The following is an 18,968-nucleotide window of genomic DNA, read 5'->3' as shown; positions in this document are numbered from 1 at the left end:
TCATAACTTATCTGGCGGGTGGGGGGGTGGGGGGAACGGAGAAGCAGGAATCGCGAGGCGACAGACAGCAGCCAGCCTGGAGGTAGGGGAGCGAGCCTTCCCGGACTCTGCCTGATACATTCCCTGGGATTTAACTGAAGCAAACACCCAGCGCCAACCACCTTCCAGCCACTCATCTCGTTTCCCAACCCTCTTGCCAGCGCCAGAGCCGAAAGCCTTTCCCAATACACGATGTTTGCCGGGTCCAGCAGTCCAAGGCCAACCTTTTGATCTCCACAGGAGAAATATTTTTTCTTCACCTTGCCGGGATCTGTCCGTTTAAATAGAAAAAGGAGGAGGGGGAGAACAATAAAAGGAAACAAGTCCCCCCTAAATACACCAACTCAGCCCCTCCACCCTACCGCGGCAGGGAGCGATCAACCAAGCTAGAGTTTATTAAACGGCAATACTCTCTCCCTGGTCTGAAAGACTGAGAGCCAGGCGCTATCCGTGGTCCTGAAATTCACCTCCTTTTCCTTTGGGGGTTCCACCCCCAACAGCTGGATTGTACTTTTTTTAATCGCCAGTGGAAAAGTCCCAGCACTTGATTCACCTGGTTTTGTGTCAATCCTAAACATATTTTCTGTCCCTAAAACTCGTGGACTACAAAAGCATCGGACCTGGGAAAATGTGCAGCTTTAATACACTTAGACTGTACCTTTGGGAGACGATTGTATTCTTCAGGTATGCGATTTTTTTTTTCTACTGACCACACCACGGTAGTGCTGGGATGCGGAAGGGGAGGTGGGGAGAGCGAACTGGGGGCGGGCTCTGACCAAGTCCCCCTCCCTTTTCTGTTAGGGGCTGAGAACCTCTGCATTCGGGGCATGCTATCTGATTGGTGTGGGGAAGAAGAGCTGGGGGCTGTCGGTCCCTTAGGCAGCAGTGGTTCCGCTTGCCGTGTCTTATGGCCCCTTTACTATAGCTCACCCACCTCCTTCTGCATGTTGGCTCACATACGATTGAGGACTTTAAGGGGGAGCAGGATGAGTTACTGAGTTTAATGAGGACTGCATTCTCTCTAACCGCAGTGCCGAAAACCCAAGCTCTCTTCGGTCTGGGAACGGAGGGACAACTAGTGGTGGGGGGGAAGGTTGCACTTGAGCTCGCTGGACACAGAACATTCCATTTGCTCCTTAGTTTGGTTTCTGTTTGGAGGACGAAGGTGGATATAGGAGAATGAACAAGGGCTTATAGAGTAGACCCATTGGTGATGCAGCTTAGGAAGCATCCGGTGTTTGGAACTATACACATAAGTTCTATTATATTTTAGAACAAACGTTTGAAAATCGAACCCTAGTTACTTCCTCTATAAAATGAAAGAGCTGAGTTTCTGGCTCTAACATTCTCTTTATATTTTAGAGTTCCTTCCTGCTCTAGTCTATGTTGCTTTACATACCCTTTACAGACCTTTCACAACTCTGGTATTTTATGTTCTGCCTTTTAAGATTCTTTCTGGTTCTAAATATCTAGAACCCATGATTTAGGAGCTAAAATAGCCAGGAAATACATTGTCATTTTGAAACTTTATACTTAGCCCCTCCACCCCATATTCTATTTTATGATCCCAGAAGATTCCTAATTGATTAATTTTACGTTCCTTTTTATTTTTAATTTATTATGTCAACAAGATGGGGAATCCCTTCCCGCCCCCCATTTAGATCCCCTTCTGAATTTAAAAATCAGTGCCCTGCCGACTTGTATCTCTCAGATCAGGAGTGGTTATAAAAGTGTCAAACCCTTTGCCTGGGAAACCTTGAAACGGACAGCCTTGTTGTAAGTGGGTGAATCATTCCATGCTTAGAGAGGGTGATGATAAATGTCATATACTCGAATTGGAAAAAAATCATTCTTCTCTTTCAACCCGCAGGGATCATTCATCTTTCTCATTTGGGCTGCTCGCCTCTTGTGCCTTAACCTGGCAGTTGATTAAGAGTCATTTCAAAAACAGGCAATGTTGGGGTTTTTAATAAGGAACCAATGAATATTATTCTCCCCCAGTACTGACAAACAAGTGTCGGGGTCTTGTTATTGTCAGCACTGATGTTTTATTAAATATCAGAGGACTCTGCTTATGATCTGTCAGTTTGGCTTATGAATCGGTAGGCTTATTAAATGAAGGTCTCTCCCTCTCTCCCCCACCCCTTTGAAACTGTACAGTCTCAAGTCAACACCTGACCAGAGTATCCCCTCTCATTGTCTTCTTCCCTTCAGACTGTAAGAGAAAATGAAACACCACTTCAAATTTTTCCATGATTTGTGGTTCCAACCTCTGTTTCCAATGATACTTTTATAAATTAATCAGAAGGGGTAGTAGGGACAAATAGAAATTATGGAGCTAAATGGGCCTGTGAAATAGCATGTGTGGCACAACAGGAAGAGGACTAGGCTGAGGAGTCAAGCAATGTGGGTTTTTAGTTCCATCTCTGTTACTAACTTACTGTGTATAACCTTGGACAAGTCATTACCCCTCTCTGAACCTCAATTTCCCACTCTGCTAAATGAGGAGATTGGCCTCATGATAATCTATAAGGTTCCTTACAGCTCTGACATACTATGATTCTATGACTTTAAAAGAAGCATTCAGTTTGTCCTCTCAACTAATGATGTCAGATCTTCCCTCCCCTAAAGTATGTGGTAGAACTGCAAAATGCTGAGGAGGTAGGCCAGTGGGTAACATTTGTATGCAAAAATGTGCTTCTCCTTTTGGCTTACAGGAGGTAGGACTAAACTAGAGAGATTAAAGAGCAAATTAATAGGACCGAGCACATCTTCCCTTTTTTTTTAATGAACACTTTGCAGTGTTTGATATTTCTGTCTCAGACATTGCATTTCACAAAGGGGAGACATGCCACAGAAAAGAAAGATTTGCATTTTAATTGTTTTGATAGGATTGTGGAAGGACCCAGCTCATTCTGTTGGTTGTAACAGAAAGACTTACTATGCTCGGCTTCCTTCTCCTCCATCATTCTTTAAGATATGTGATACACAATGTGTATGAGTAATGATATGATTCCATGTGCTCCTGGAGAATGAAACGCCACATCTTGTTCATGCTTCTGTGTAGTGGAAGGTGGGGGTGGAGAGGAATGGTAAGTAAAACTACATTTAATACATTGGACAATCTACCTTATTTTAGGGGTGAGAAGTTTATAAGATGACAATATCTGTATCTAGAATGGAACTTAGAGATTCATTTGTCTAATTCACACACACATTTTACAGATGAAAAAACTGATGCTCAGAGAAGTTAAATGATTCCCCCTCCCCCACCAAGGTCACAATTAGTGAGTGTTAAAAACTAGGATTAGCAATGATTGCTTTACCATGTATAATACAGAAGGTATAGGAATTAAATTAGGGAAAGTATGTCAATCATTTTTCAAAAAGGATCATAATGAGGTAACATCCCTTTGTCCCATTATTCCCTCTCTCTTCTGTGCACTTGGTCATCGAGATTCATGATTTAGGCCAAATAGCGGGATAAATATTACCATTTTTATTTAAAAGTGGGATTTTATACTGGCAGCATAGGGGGGAAAATAAACTGCATGCCAATACTTGCTTATTTGCACCATATTGCATACAGGTAAACTACATAATTCCTAAGGAAGACATTAAATGATGTTAGCTTCTTACCTTGTGAAGAAATCTCAGGGGTAAAAATGTTCTGAGTCTCATATCTACTACTTTGTAAGCTTTCATCTGTAAGACATCCAATAAATTACACAAACACACACACATGCACACACACAGACATTAAAACCCTAGAAGCAGCAGCCCCTTGAACTATTAGGTTTTCCACAACAAAGCTCTCACTGGCCTGAAAAAAAGGAGTGTAGAGAAAAGGGATATTTGCTGATTGCAGCAAATGACAGGACGATATAAGGGATATGTCACCCCCAAAAAACTAGTTTCTAATCCTGTCTCTGCGGACTCACTGCATGACCTTGGGCAACTCACTTAAACTCCCTGAACTTCAGTTTCTTTATCTATAAAATGATAGGATTGGACAAAGATAATGGGATTATCTCTAAGCCTCCTTCTGGCTCTGAGGTTCTAGGGTCTATGTTCTAAGGTCCCTTCCAGGCCTGGCATTCTATATTCTCAGATCCCTTCTAACTCTGGCAGTGTCTTGATTTAAAGTCATCTGAACACTATTTTATGTTCTATGTTCTAACGTCCTTTCCAACTCAGATTCTCTAAGCTATAGAAGGCAAATTCTCTTTCACTTTCTGGGTTCCTTCCCACTGACTAGTGATCAACTTGTTTCTTTCCCCCAATGAAGCTGCATTCTTCCTTTAGCCCTGCTTAATATATTTTGGTCCCACTGAGCCATGGTCACAGGACTACTGAAAAAGGATTGGTCAGGTTGAGAAAGACTTTCCTTCAAAGTTCCTTCTTGAGTATAATATTCAGTTTGACCTACAAATAGCATCCCTGGCTTGATGAACTCATACAGGGACAGTTATGGCTTAAACTATATGAAGGGTAAAAAAGATATCATATCTGATATTTTCAGGGTACCTCTTGAAAAAGAGCTTACTCCGTTTTTAAGTCATTTTTCATCTAATAAATAATCCATACTCATTTTGAAGGTTGATGTTGGTTAGAGATGAGAGGGTGTCACCCCACCTTAGTGTGACTTTTGTCATGGTTCAGAGAAGGAAAGATTTTAGGAAATCAATTTTACCTTGTCCATAAAAAGAGATGTTAGCAGTATCCTGATGTAGTGAAAAATGCCACTTGAAACTCAAGGAAATTGTTTAAGGCCTGACTCTTCCAATAATTAGCTATGTGTACTTGGATAAGTCATACGCCCTCTCTGAAACTCAATTAACTCCTCTGTAAAATAAGAGAGTTGGACATGGTCCCTTCAGCTCTGACATTCTACAAAATCTACTTCTATGAGTATAGGTTCTTGGTTAAGAAAACTCAGAATTGATTTTTTCCCAATGGTTCTCCTGACTCCATTTCAGAAAGATTCCACATTCTTTCACTTTTTAACATTCACCAAGCTTTTGAATTCTTGCTGTGTGCACCCACACCATGCTAGGCATAGAGAAGGTTAAGGGGAAATATCAAAGGAAGAAAATGTCATACTATTGGCCCTCAAAGAGCCCTGGTAGTTTGAAAGGGGGATGCAGATGCATTAAAGGTGCACTAAAAATCATTTCCCTCAGAACAGAGATGCCCGCAGAGCTCCCCATCAGGTGGCTTGCGCAAGCGCCCTGCAACATCATTGCATTGATGCGGGCGTCATTAGCTTTATTTCCTTCATCAGCTGGCAGGAGCTAGGATGATTTTCGAGATGGATGGACTGCCTCCTGGGCTGGGGGAAGTCTCAAAAGAACTCTTCAAGGTTGCATAGCATTCAGGAATTGGAAATATCACTGGCCTAAAAATCAGGAAATCTGTTTAGAGGGGATATGTGGAGTATAGGCCCAGCATTTCCAATGACCAGCTTTGTGAACTTGAGTAAGCATTTTTTCCTCTCTTGGGTCTCAATTTCTTCACCTGTAAAATGGGGATAACAATATTCTTCCCTAATTTGCTCCTGAAGTTGTTTTGAGGAAGGTAAATTTTAAAAACTACCATCTTGACACAATGGAAAGGGCACTGAGTTTGGAATCAGAGGATGAGGATTTAAGTCCTGGATCCCCTATTTATTACATTTTGGGATCTCAGCCATGTCTTTCCACTTTTAATTTTCCTCATTTTTAAAATGTGAAAAAATTATACTTATTCTGCCTACAATATAGCGCTAGTTGTGTGTATCAAATAAGATAATAGACGTCAATCCCTTTGTAAAAAAAAGAAATCAATATATAAATGTCAGTTATTATTGAATAATAGTAATGCTTATTAATAAGAATATGTGATCATAATGTACTATTGAAATGAGAGTGTTATTACTATTGCTGTTCTCCTTTGCTATAAAAACCATGGGCTTATAGGATTTAAAATCAAATGGTACTTTAGATGATCCAAATCCTTTATTATTCAGAGGAAGAAACTGAGGCCCAAAGAGTTAAGTGACTTGCCTGAGGCCATATTGGGATGATCAGAGGCAAGAATTCAAATCCAGGTCAAAAATACCATTTTGCGGTTGGAGCAGGTTGGTACTTAGGCATGAGAAATCAAGAAATACCAACTGGAAAACAAGGGGGATCTCAGGCTTTTATAAGAAATTTCAGACACAACAGCATACTGGCCAATCCAAGTCCCAATTAGAAAAGGGCATAGAGAACGGCACTGCGTCAGTTTGTGCTGGATTCCCCACACCCATAACCAAGGGCTTCCCTGCACATCTAACAGCAGTCTTCTGCCGAAGTCCACACAATTGAGAAGCTGCACCACCAGGGCAGCTCCCAGATTCATGACGAAAGCTGCCCTTGGTGGATAATCCAAACATGGGGGATTGAGGGCTGGGAAATAGCAAAGGATAGTTCTTTATTCAGCTGTGCTGCCAAGCTTTGGGATGAAAGCCCCTTCATGGGGTCGAGGGCCCCAAAGCTTTTGAAACTCCCTATAAAGGCTCTTATTGTGGTCTTCTAAAGTTGATATTGTCTGGTTCTCCTGAAGCTAATTCAGTCCAATTAGATTACCACTCTCAGTCTTTGAATTCAGATATTATTCAGTGTCAGAAGCTCAATGAGTTTGCCGTTTTAACGGGAGTCACTGCCAGTCATTAATCTGAGGTTTGACACTGGCCACGGGAGCCTTTCTTTAGCCAAGCCAGCTGGCTTACAAAAGCAGTGTCACTACGCATCTCAGGCCCTATTCTTCTCCATGACCCCCGTCACTCTGTCCACCCAGCTTGGGCCTCACAGTCCAAAGAAAGGAGGCCCCATTGCCAGGAGCCTCCTGACTGACTTATAAAATCCTATTTTGCACACAATTCCTCCAAAAATAATGATTATACCACCATGTTAATGATGACAAATATTGATATAGTTCCATACAGTTACAAAGCATCTTCCCTATGTTATCTCATTTTATCTGCACAATAGAACTTCATCAGCTGGCCGATAGACAGAGCAGGAATTATTACCCCTTTTGTTCTGATGAGGAAGCTGAACTTCCAAAATCAGCTTATCAGATGTATGGCAGTCTGATATAATGGAAAGAGAATCAGATGTAGAGTCAGAAGATTGTGTCTAAGTCTCTATTCTATCACATACTGACTGCATGACCTTGAATAAGTCAGCTCTCCTCCCCAAAAGTCAGTTTCCTAGGCCATAATTCGAGTGATAATACTGGTCCTCCCTTCCTCCTTGCCTCACAGGGCTATTATGAAGAGCATTTTGTGAACAATAAAGAGCTAAAGAAAAATGAGTTTCCTGCTCAACTCCCTTGGTCTTTTGACCACACCAAGTGTAGAAAATTATTCATTTTTTCAATTTTTTGAAAACACAAAGAGACAAACTCTAAAGTTCTTGCCTTGGGAGAATCTAGAAAAGGAATCTAGAAAGGGAAAAAAGGGGAGTGCAGAATTTACACCTATTAATATTATTATTACATTTCTATACAAGTCAAATAGTTATTAGTACACATGCTTCTTGGACTTTTAGAGATCTGTATTGTCTAAATAATGCTGTCTGATCTCAGGATCCCTCTCTCTCCCTCTTCCTTCCTCTCCCCAGATTTCATAGTCACGATTGTACATGAACCCCAATCAGCGCAGCAAGTGCCAGCCATTCCAGAGCTGCACCGTGGCATTGCTCATTGGCTGATTTCTATACCCCCCCCTTTTCCCTAAAAGCAGTATCTGATGAACACAATTTCTTTCTTTTAATTAATGCAGCTACTATAATACCAATGAGTAGGTGTAACACCTCTATTCATGTGACTGTGCCTTCCCTAGAAGGTTTACTCCATAATTTATCAAAGCTGGTCTGACCATTGGACCATTATCTCTCTCCTGCTGGCAATTTCTGGGACAAGTATATAAGGGTAACAGTAAATTGGATATCAACTCTGTCTAGCTAGGTCTGCATTTCTAATTTCTTCAACTCTTTCCCTCTCTTTTCTTTCATCTCTCTCCCACCTCAGCCTCCAGCTACACCTGTAACAACTCCTGCAGGCTGTTGCGGTTTTTTTGTTTGTTTTTCAGAAAAGAAGCAGGGAGAGGGTAAAAAGGATTGAGTAAGAATTTATTTTGTATCTGAATATAGGCCAAATTGTGGAAATCAGACCAGAGAAGAAACTGGATAGATGGATAAATGGACTGATGTATGAATGAATAGATAAGAAGATGGATGGATGAATAGATGGATATACTAAAAAAAAAAAAAACAATTATGGTTCACACACAGGTTTTATAAAAGCCAGATTAGGAGGGAGAAGCATTCAGTAATTGGGGGCCATTATAGTATTCTTTCCATATAGGATCTAAAAGGATCTATAGTATCTCACTTGTCACTAATGATATTCCTAAAAAGAAAGTCATCATTAAGGAAACGTGTACAAGATTTATAATCAGTCTGGTCTCAAATCCTAGATGTGTTTTCTATGTGACTTTAAGAAAGTCATTTCATCTCTCTTGGCCCATTTTTCCATTTGTAAAAAAAGAGGAAATTAGACTAAATTTTCTCTATGGTTCCTTCTGGATCTATATTTCATGATACTATAGATACACATTAAAGAATAATTCTTCTGAAGGGAAAGTGATACAATTGATTCTCCTCCAGATTCCATCACCAGAAGATCTGGTTGAAGTTTTGTTTCTAGCAAAAAAGATCATAGAATAATAAGTTTAGAGGAGCCCTCCAAAGTTATCCAAACCCATTCTTCCATAGGAATTTCCTTTGCAACTTTCCCAATAAATAAAAGTATAGTCTCAAATCTTCCTGTACCACGGAGAAAAAATTTTTTTCATATAAAGAAAAAGCCATCATCCCTTAATTACTGCTTATCAAGACGGTCCTATTAGATTACTCAAGAAATTTTATTGCATTGAGAGAGGCACAGTATTTGGGGAAAGGAGGCTGATAGTCCTTTGTACCATGCTACTTTCAAACTCTACTAGAAGACTGCCTTCAGTTCTGGACAATACATTTCAGGAAAAAAAAATTGACAAGCTAAATTACAACCAAAAAAAAAAAAAATGACCAGACTGTGTAGTAAACCAAGGCAGTATCTATTCCATACAAGGATCAGTGGAAGAAGCTTAGTCTAGAGAGGAGATTTGGGGAAGGAGGTGACCACTTAGTAGAAATTTAAAAGGATTATCACTTGGAAAAGGGATTAGACTTGTTCTGCTAAATACTAAGCTGCAGTTAGAGCAATGCAGGGAAGTTTAAAAGAAGCAAATTTTGACTCAATTTATTTTTTTAACTTCCTAAAAATTAGAGTTGTTCAAAACTGTAATAAGTCATTTTGGGAAATAATGAGTTCCCCATCCCTAGAAGTACTTAAGTGGAAGCTCAAACACTTAAAGGATATATTACAGAGGGGATTATCACTCAGGTAAGAGTTGAATTACATGATCTCTGTGGTCCTTTCCAGCTCTGAGATTATGTGATTCTATGAGTCATCTTCACTGGGACTTCCAAACACTTCTGGTCATAACTGGTGAATCCCAAACTCCATCAAAGGAGAGTATTGGAGGAGAATAAACCTTTTAAAAAGGGAGAAACATCATCTACTTATCTATTGAAACCATTGAACAAGATTCTATGGATCTTCTGAAGCCTGCACATCACTGTCAGAATTAGAAAAGGCAATTTCTGTATGCTTAAATTGAAGGGTGCTCATGATTTCCTTTGGATAGGAAATGGCAGTGATGGAAATGGCCACTAGTGTAAAACAGGGATGGAGGAGATGAGGAAAGGATTAACAGTGAAATACCTAACTCCTAGGGAGTTTTTAGCTTCTTGATGAAGACAATCCATCACTCTATTAATGAGGGATCTGGAACATATTATTACTCTAGGCCAGCTTCCAAAAGGTAAAACAAAGATATTACCTATGGTTCCTCTTATAGCATCAAGAGCTCAAGTATCAAATCATCAGAAGGAAAATATTGTCAATGTCCAGGATGAGGTTCTGAGATGAGGGGTGGAAAAGAATGATTCATCAGCCAGTGGGCCCCAAGGGAGACACCAGGAAGATGGTACTTTAGAATATCAAGTGATTCCATATACATCTGGGCTAAGAAGAATCACCTAGGTAAGCTGGGGACGCTTGTTGGCAATCCTCAACATCCTAGAAAAGAAACTGCTGAAGAACAGTAAAAAAATTATTATAATTTCATAAAATAATTATAGAATAATAGGAAGAGAAAAAATGATTGCTGCAAATTGAATTGAACAAGAAAAAAAGTCTGGAAAGTCTATATCTATTAAGGAAAAAACACAACTCGAGATTATGAAGATGGTAGCTCACAAAGCTTGTAATTGTTGTTTGTCCTTCATTTTCAAAAAAGAACATGACATCAGGAAGATGATACCATGACATGCAAATTAATTGGATTTAAGTGAGGGAGGGCGATGCAAGGTCACCTGCCTCACTTTCCCCTCCAGAGCCATCTGGGGTCCAAGAGACAGATATAGATCAAGATGACTGGAAATGGCCTTGGATGAAATGGGAGATCTTGGCCTTTCTACACTGAGATCTTCAATAGATCTCAGATTGACTGAAGTGGGTGGTAGCTCAGAAGAGACAGGAAAAGAATTCAGGGAAGGCCAAATAATCATTTTTAAAACCAACACTTTTATAAGTACTTTAAAATTTGCAGATAGACTCTGAGATTCCTTTCCAGCTCTGAGATTCTGTGATTTGCATGCATTATCTCATTTGAGTTTCACAACACTCCAGTGATGTAGGTACCCTAGGTATTATCTCCCCATTTTACAGATGAAGAAACAGGGCAGGAGTCAAAGAAGGGAAGTATCTTGTCTGGAATCATACAGCTTGTAAGTATCAGAGGAAGCATTTTAATCCAAATTTTCCTGATACCAGGCACAGGACTACTCCAAAGCATTGCTCTAAAAAAGGATTAAGAACAAGCAAAATATTAAAAGGAATTCAATGTTCTGGGCAGTGGCACAGAAGTATTCATGATGTACTCAATCTCTTGCCACCTAAAGAGAATTGAGGGAGTTTCTGCCTTCAATAAATAAGCCAAAATAAGGCATTTGAATGGGAAATGACTGTGGCTCCAAGGTGAAGTGGATTGCTCAATTTCAGTGTGATTGTGACACTGGGCCAGAAAGAAGGGTGAGGATATTCTCCTGACATAAGTAATGAGTGGAGGAAGCGTATTTAGAAACCATCCCTTCCTTAGTTTTCTGGAATGTAGGACATTGAGAGCTATGGAGGATGAAATGTGTGTGGAGAATCAGTATTGGGCTAGGGGCGATTAGTAATATGAGCTAAAGAAAAAGAATGACTGTAGAAAGATTGGGAAAATACAAAATGGTGTGTGTGTTTGTGGGTGTCCAAGCAAAGATTCCTCCATTAATTTGTTGGCCTGTGAGTAGGCACGAATCCCCACCAATTTCTGCATAACTCCAAGCCAGGGAGCCTGAAGGAAATTGAATAGAGCAGGTAGTAAGACTAGTGGAAGCTGCCACATTCTGCTGGTGCTAGGACTAAGTGAATGTGAGTCCCCAGTGTCCTCCCGTGATTCAATTCCAGGATGTAGGGATAGTGGCGACAAAACTGTGAGTATTTTAACATCGTGGCTCTGACCCTCCAAAAATTTGTATTTAGTGGGGATAAAGCAGAGGCACAAGCACACCCAGAGGTTGAAGAGGGTTTGAGATTAATGTAACAAAGAATGTGTCCATGTGATTCATACTTTGAGGAGAGTTAGCCTTAAAAACATTCACTTGGACTTATGTGGGAGAGCCTATTCTAAATCCCTTGGCATGTTGAATCATCTCACACATTCAAGGCAGTTCAATGTATGAAGTACTGAAAAAAGTGTCTGAGTGCATGTTAGCCTGCTTGCCATACCCACAGTATGCTAAAGCATCTGAAAACTACCTTGGGAGAGGGGTTAAGTCAGAAATACAGAATCATGTATCAAATAACAAAATCTGGCACCTTTGTTCTTCGAATAAACTCATAATTACCTTGCAAAGAAGTAAGCCTTTGTGCTCTGAGATAATCTCCAAAGTCCAGCCAAGGCCATGAAAAAGAGACTCCTATCTCTATGAGAACAAGTCCAAAGTCAGCCATGGGAATGAGTCACACTTTGCTCCTTTCCATTTTCTTGCTTTAACCCTGTCAAGTCAAGTCAACAAGAGTTGAATTATAATGCTTTGAGATTCTAAAGTATAGAAATAAGATGACACCCTATTTTCCTATCAGTTTTCATGTTAGAATTTTTAAGAACAGAGAAAACTGACTATTTTACATTAGAGAGTAGGACCTTTCCTGTACGATAGGGGAAAGCTGAGAATTTATTTTTTTATGGGCTTCTAATTCTCCCACAACCACTAATCCCCAAAGAACTCTATTAGATGCAGACTTGGAAATTTGTCCTACCACCATGTCTAGCCCTCCTGAGTCCTCAGTTGGCTGTTTAGAACATTCCCCTATAAATCTCATTTAGATACATAAAGATTTGTATGTCACTTTCTCCTCAATGTGTATGCTGATTTATCACAGAATGGCTTCTTTGAAGAGGCATTTGCCACAAAATGTCAGTATTAAAATTGGCAGTAGAAGTTGATCAATTATTCTGTTCCGTAGGAAAAATAATTCTATGAGACTAAAAGAATAGAACGAATGTAAATTGGTGTCAAGTGGAGGGCTAACTTAGCTTAATGTTGCCTTTGGCATAGAAATATCTGTCATGAGAGTAGGCTACTACTAAGGGGAAAACAGTGGAAATGTGAGCTGAAAAGTGCTAAACTGATGTAAATCAAGTTAATTTCCTACAAATAACTATTTGACATTGGATTTGACCAATCAAATCCATTCCACTTTCTGCGTCTCAGTTTCCTTAGCTCTAAAATGAGGCTGTTGACTAGAAGACTTTGAAGTTCTGAAATGCTAAATGGGAATTCACCTCTTCCCTCATCCTTGTATTTCCCTCTAATGCACCTTAATTGAAATTGGTTGTTGAAAATCATGTCCAGGATCTAAATTGCCCCCTGATGGTCCTAGATAAGGCTTTGTGTCTCTATTGGTTTCCTTGGACTACAAGTCATGAGTTATGTATGGAGGAGCAAAGAGCAACATGACATAGTAAGACATTCATTGAATAAAATGTTGAAATATATGGGTTCATGTCCTAAGTATAAAATTCACCTGCATGTACCCTTGAATTTCTTCCAACTTAAGCCTCACTTTGCACAACTAAAATGAGGGAGTTGCACTAAATCAAATCCAAAGACCCTTTCAAATTTAAAACTCTGTTCCATCTTCGATGGCATAATTCAGTGTTAATTTTCTCTGTTCTCTCTTCCAAAGATCCTTATATCTGATATTTTTTGTGCTAAAGTTCCTCCTATCTTTGACCCTTTATGTTCTAAGATGCAGGGGTCCTCAAACTTTTTAAATAGGGGGCCAGTTCACTGTCCCTCAGATTGTTGGAGGGTCGGACTATAGTAAAAACAAAAACTTTGTTTTGTGGGCCTTTAAATAAAGAAACTTCATGGCCCTGGGTGAGGGGGATAATCGTCCTCAGCTGCTGCATCTGGCCCGCGTGGGGTGTTTGAGGACCCCTCTTAGATCTTCCAATGCCTAGTCTAGTGTTTCAACTACTGAACTGACTCTTTGACCTTATTGTTGAGTTTGAGACACTTAGTGCAATTCTGAATAAACCTCTTGGTCAGCCACAGTTATCCTAGTATATTAGGATAGAAACAATCCCCAGCAAGTCTAATGCCTAATCAGAATGCACTTCACGAAGCTGTCAAGCCAGTCAGTGGCTCTCATTACCTCCCAGGCACAGAGTCTTGGGTTTTCATTTGCTTGTTTACCAAATAAATTTTTCTTGAAAAGTGCATGCTTGTAAACAATGACTTGGGTCTTTGGAGAAAGAAAGCATGGAGACTATAAATAATGGGGAGAAATCATAATGATAAGAGAGAAATACATGAAAGTCAAGTGTCTAGGGACCAAATGTTGCACTAAGCAGAGACTGGTTATATCTGGCTTGGAATCTCTCACTGAGTGTTCTTCCCCGTGAATGAGGTAGGTATCAGATGTCTGGTGGGAAAGGAAAGAAATTTGTAGAGTTTGAGAGTGGGAGGAAGATAGTGTGTTTGTGGGTAATGGGATGAAGCTATCTCATGAGGTCTTCTGCCAAAGATCCCTTCACTCCATTGTTTCCCTAATTAATGACAGCATGAAGTGAGCTCCCCAGATTTCCTATTATATCATTTCATTCCTCTTTAAAATGACAATAATGCTACCTTTTGCTCCCAGAAATATTCTGAGGGTAGAACAAGAATGATGGTATCATAGAATCTAGATCTGAAAGGGACCTTAGAGATCATCTAGTCCAACATCTTTATTTTACACAGGAATTAATTACCTATTTCACAGGATTTAATTTAATTTTACACAGGAATTAATAATCTAAATCCCAGAAAAGGAAAGGTGATACAGAAGCAAAGGTCTTCTAAACTGCAAAAAGAAGAAGAATTCACATATCTATAGGGTTTTGACATTTAGAAAATACTTATCCTGCAAAAACTCTAGTGGAATGGAGAGTATATGTATTATTATCCCTCTTTTGTTTTTTATATGTATTATTTATTTTTAACATTCTTTTCTTTTAAAATTTTGAGTTCCAGATTCCTTCCTCCATCCCACTGAGAAAGAAAACAATATTATATCAATTATATATGTGAAATCATGCAAAATACAGTTTCATATTAGCCATATCACCAAAAAAAGCAAAAAAGATAAACAAAGCGAGAAAATTATATTTTAGTTTGTACTCAGGTTTCACTCTCTCTGGAGATAGATGGCATTTTTTCATCTTGAATTCTTTGGAATTATCTTGGATTTTTTTATTGATCATATTAGACAATCCTGTCATAGTTTATCATGATTATAACACTGCTGTTACTGGGCATAATGATCTCCTGGTTCTTCTCATTTCACTTTGCACCAGTTCATACAAGTCTTGTCATGATTTGTTGATTTTGTTTTCTGAAACCATTCTCTTCACCATTTTTATAGCACAATAGTACTCCATCACAAACATACCCCACAATTTATTCAGCCATTCCCAAATCGATGAGCATCCCCTTATGGCCAATTCTTTACTACCATAAAAAAGCTGCTATAAATATTTTCTACATAAATCCCCTTTCACTTTTCCTTTGATCTCTTTGAGATATAGATCGAGAAGTGGTATTGCTAGTTCAAAAGATAGGCACAGTTTTATAGTCCTGTGGAAATAATTCTAAATTGTTCTCCAGAATGATTGAACCAGTTTACTACTCCATTAGTAATGAATATCAATTCATTAGTGTATCTAGCATCTCCAGCATTTGTCATTTCTGATAAGTAGTTTTTTTTTTTATTTAGAGTATTTTATCTGATGCTGATAGATAATTCTGATTTCTTCTTCTGAAAACTGTTTACATCCTTTGAATATTTGTCAGTTGGGAAATGGCTCAGTTCCATATATATATTATATATAATTGAGAAGTGAGTTCTTTATCAGAGAAACTTACTGTAAATTTTTTCATATTACTCCATTGTCTGTAACATCATTTCATAAATTATAGTTCCTAGATTATCTCTTTCAACTAGGTTTAACTACAAAGTCCATATGATTACTTTTTTATTATTATAGCTTTTTATTTACAAGTTATATGCATGGGTAATTTTACAGCACTGACAATTGCCAAACCTTTTGTTCCAATTTTTCCCCTCCTTCCCCCCACCCCTTCCCCCAGATGGCAGGTTGATCAATACATGTTAAATATGTTAAAGTATAAATTAAATACAATATAAGTATACATGTCCTAACAGTTATTTTGCCATATAAAAAGAATCGGACTTTGAAATAGTGTACTATTAGCTGGTGAAGGAAATCAAAAATGCAGGCAGACAAAAATATAGGGATTGAGAATTCTATATGGTGGTTCATAGTCATCTCCCAGAGTTCTTTCACTGGGTGTAGCTGGTTCAGTTCATTACTGCTCCATTGGAACTGATTTGATTCATCTCATTGTTGAAGAGGGCCATGTCCATCAGAATTGATCATCATATAATATTGTTGTTGAAGTATATAATGATCTCCTAGTCCTGCTCATTTCACTCAGCATCAGTTCATGTAAGTCTCTCCAGGCCTTTCTGAAATCATCCTGCTGGTCATTTCTTACAGAACAATAATATTCCATAATATTCATATGCCACAATTTATTCAGCCATTCTCCAATTGATGGGCATCTACTCAGTTTCCAGTTTCTGGCCACTACAAACAGGGCTGCCACAAACATTCTTGTACATACAGGTCCCTTTCTCTTCTTTGGGATCTAAGCCCCATAGAAACACTGCTGGATCAAAGGATATGCACAGTTTGATAACTTTTTTGATGCTCTCCAGAATGGCTGGATATATTCACAATTCCACCAACAATGTATCAGTGTCCCTGTTTTCCCACATCCCTTCCAACATTCCGCATTATCTTTCCTTGTCATTCTAGCCAATCTGACAGGTGTGTAGTGGTATCTCAGAGTTGTCTTAACTTGCATGTCTCTGATTAATAATGACTTGGAGTACATATGATTACTCTTTAAGTCTTTACCTTAGGTCTTCTGTTTGAATGCTAAATCTTCTATTCAGTTCTGATCTTTTCATCAGGAATGCTTAAAAGGTCCTTTGTTTCATTAAATATACATTTTTTTACCTAAGGATTATCCTCAGATTTGCTGAGTAGGTGGTTTTTGGTTATAATCCTAGCTCCTTTGCCCTCTGGAATATCATATTCCAAGTTCTTCATTTCCTTTTAACATGGAAGCTGCTGTCTTGTATTAGATTCATTGTGGATCCATTATATTTAAATTGTTTCTTTGTTTGCAAATTTTTCTCATTGATCTGGGAACTCTGGAATTTGGTTATAGTATTCCTTGGGATTTTCATTTTGGAATCTCTTCTAGGAAGTAAGCAATGGATTCTTTCAATTTCTAGTTTGTCCTTTGAATCTACAATTTTGGAGCTTTCCCTTATAATTTCTCAAAATATGATAATTAGTGTTCCTCTTGGCCCTGGAACTCTAACCCTTTTGACTAATCATAAGTGCTTCTCTGCATCCTGGAACTGTAACCTAGAATTTTATAGGCAATAGAATTCCCAATCAACTCAGCTGCCCGCAGTGTTAGCAAAGGATACCTTATAATCTCTTTCTGAGCAGTTGTTTGACTTCTTTACCATCTCTGATGAGCTCCCAAAACTGCTGTTGCCACTGTCACAGGCTCCTCCAAGGCCCATAACTGGTGCTCCTGCTATGCTCTGGGCCTGTACTCACCCAGGTGTTAGAGACTTCTCCTGCAGACTTCCTAAGTTATCTTAAACTGGGAAAATGTCTCCCTCTAACTTTTTGTTGGCTCTGGCATTCCAAAATTTGATTTAAGATATTATTTTAAAGTTGTTTGTAGGGAAATGTTAGAAAAGTTCAGCTGGGTCTTGGCGTATATTCCACCTAAAAAAAAATTTTATCCATCTTTTGAAGATGAGAAACTGAGTCAGAGAACTTTTGTGATTTACCCTAAGCCACACAGCTAGCAAGTTTCAAATCTACAATTGTAGATTGTCTCTGTTTCTCTGTCTTTTTCTCTTTCTATCTCTTCTCTGTTTTTCTATATCTCTCTTTTCCTGTTTTTCCCTCATCCCCTTTCCTTATCTGCTCCCTATCCAAAGAGGCCTCTTTTGCTGACTAGAGGAGGTGGAAGAGAAAGGGTTTTTGCCACTTGCTATCTAATTGAAATCGTTTCTGCCCAGACTTAGTGCCAAGCTCTGGCTTATTCTAAATGCAGATTTATAGCTTGAATCGATCCCCCATTTCCAATTGAGTCTGCTATAGTTTTTTACAGAAAGCTGGACTCCTTCCCCTTGAATCCTTTCCTCAAGCCCCTGGGAAGCAAGTTGGCAAGAAGAGCAAAGGAAAGAAGAATCAGACAAGGAGAGACAAGTTGCATTCAGAATGACTCCAAATTAGGACTAGGTGATCTCTAAACATCATTTTCAACTCTAACAATCTAATGAATCTGTATGTCTAGAGAGATTTCAGTTCTTGCCTACATGGATTCTACAGTTGTTCTTTATTTTGTGCAGATTTATGCAACTATGTACATGGAAAAATATGTATATATGACTTGGTATGACCAGGTCTATAGGTGCATACAATAAGGTTATACACTGATGTATTATGTTGCAGATCGGATGACGATAGTATGCATGTAAAGCTGATAGGGTGAACATATGTGTTTACTTATAACTGTGGGAGTGATGGTAGGAGTATTGCAGAAAGAGACAGAGGAAAAAGAGAGAGAGGAAAAGAAAGGAAGAGGGAGGAGGGAAGAAGAAAGGAAGAAAAAAGAGAAGATGGGAGAAGAAATGAAGAAGAGGAACACAGAGAATAAAGGAGGGAAAGGGAGATTAAGAGAAGTAAGAAAGGATGAAAAAGAGAGGCAGGGAGAGAGAGAAGGAAGGGAGGGGGATCAGACCAGGCTTGAATATCCATGGGATGCATTGTAAAAGAATGCACTAGAATTTCTGCATAAGGATGGGGGCAACTTTGGAGAGAGAAAAGCCAGATCATGAGTCAGAATATCCAAAGCTCAAACCACTCATTCTCTGATCTGAGAAAAGAGCCAAAAATGTAGATTCCCTCCAGGTCAGCCAGGATGAATTAGGGAGGGAATTAGGGAATGAGGCACAATGACATGAAATTTTGTAGCCAATTTGTCTCAAGGATCTGGGTGCAGGGGGGATAAACTCTCCTCTAA

General features: G+C 39.1%; 1 protein-coding gene across 1 annotated transcript in view; it reads left to right on the top strand.

The window, feature by feature from the left end:
• Window positions 1-667: 667 nt before the first annotated feature.
• The window catches only part of GLRA1 (glycine receptor alpha 1), a 78,224-nt gene continuing 59,923 nt past the window's right edge, over window positions 668-18,968 (top strand). Inside the window, exon 1 of the mRNA XM_051978750.1 lies at window positions 668-723. Coding sequence (XP_051834710.1) covers window positions 668-723 — 56 coding nt within the window. The remainder of the gene's footprint in view (window positions 724-18,968) is intronic.

This window comes from Antechinus flavipes, chromosome 2, assembly GCF_016432865.1.
Source record: "Antechinus flavipes isolate AdamAnt ecotype Samford, QLD, Australia chromosome 2, AdamAnt_v2, whole genome shotgun sequence".
Classification (NCBI taxonomy): domain Eukaryota; kingdom Metazoa; phylum Chordata; class Mammalia; order Dasyuromorphia; family Dasyuridae; genus Antechinus; species Antechinus flavipes.
The sequence above is the reverse complement of the archived record's forward strand: the minus strand, read 5'-3'. Positions and strand labels throughout refer to the sequence as shown.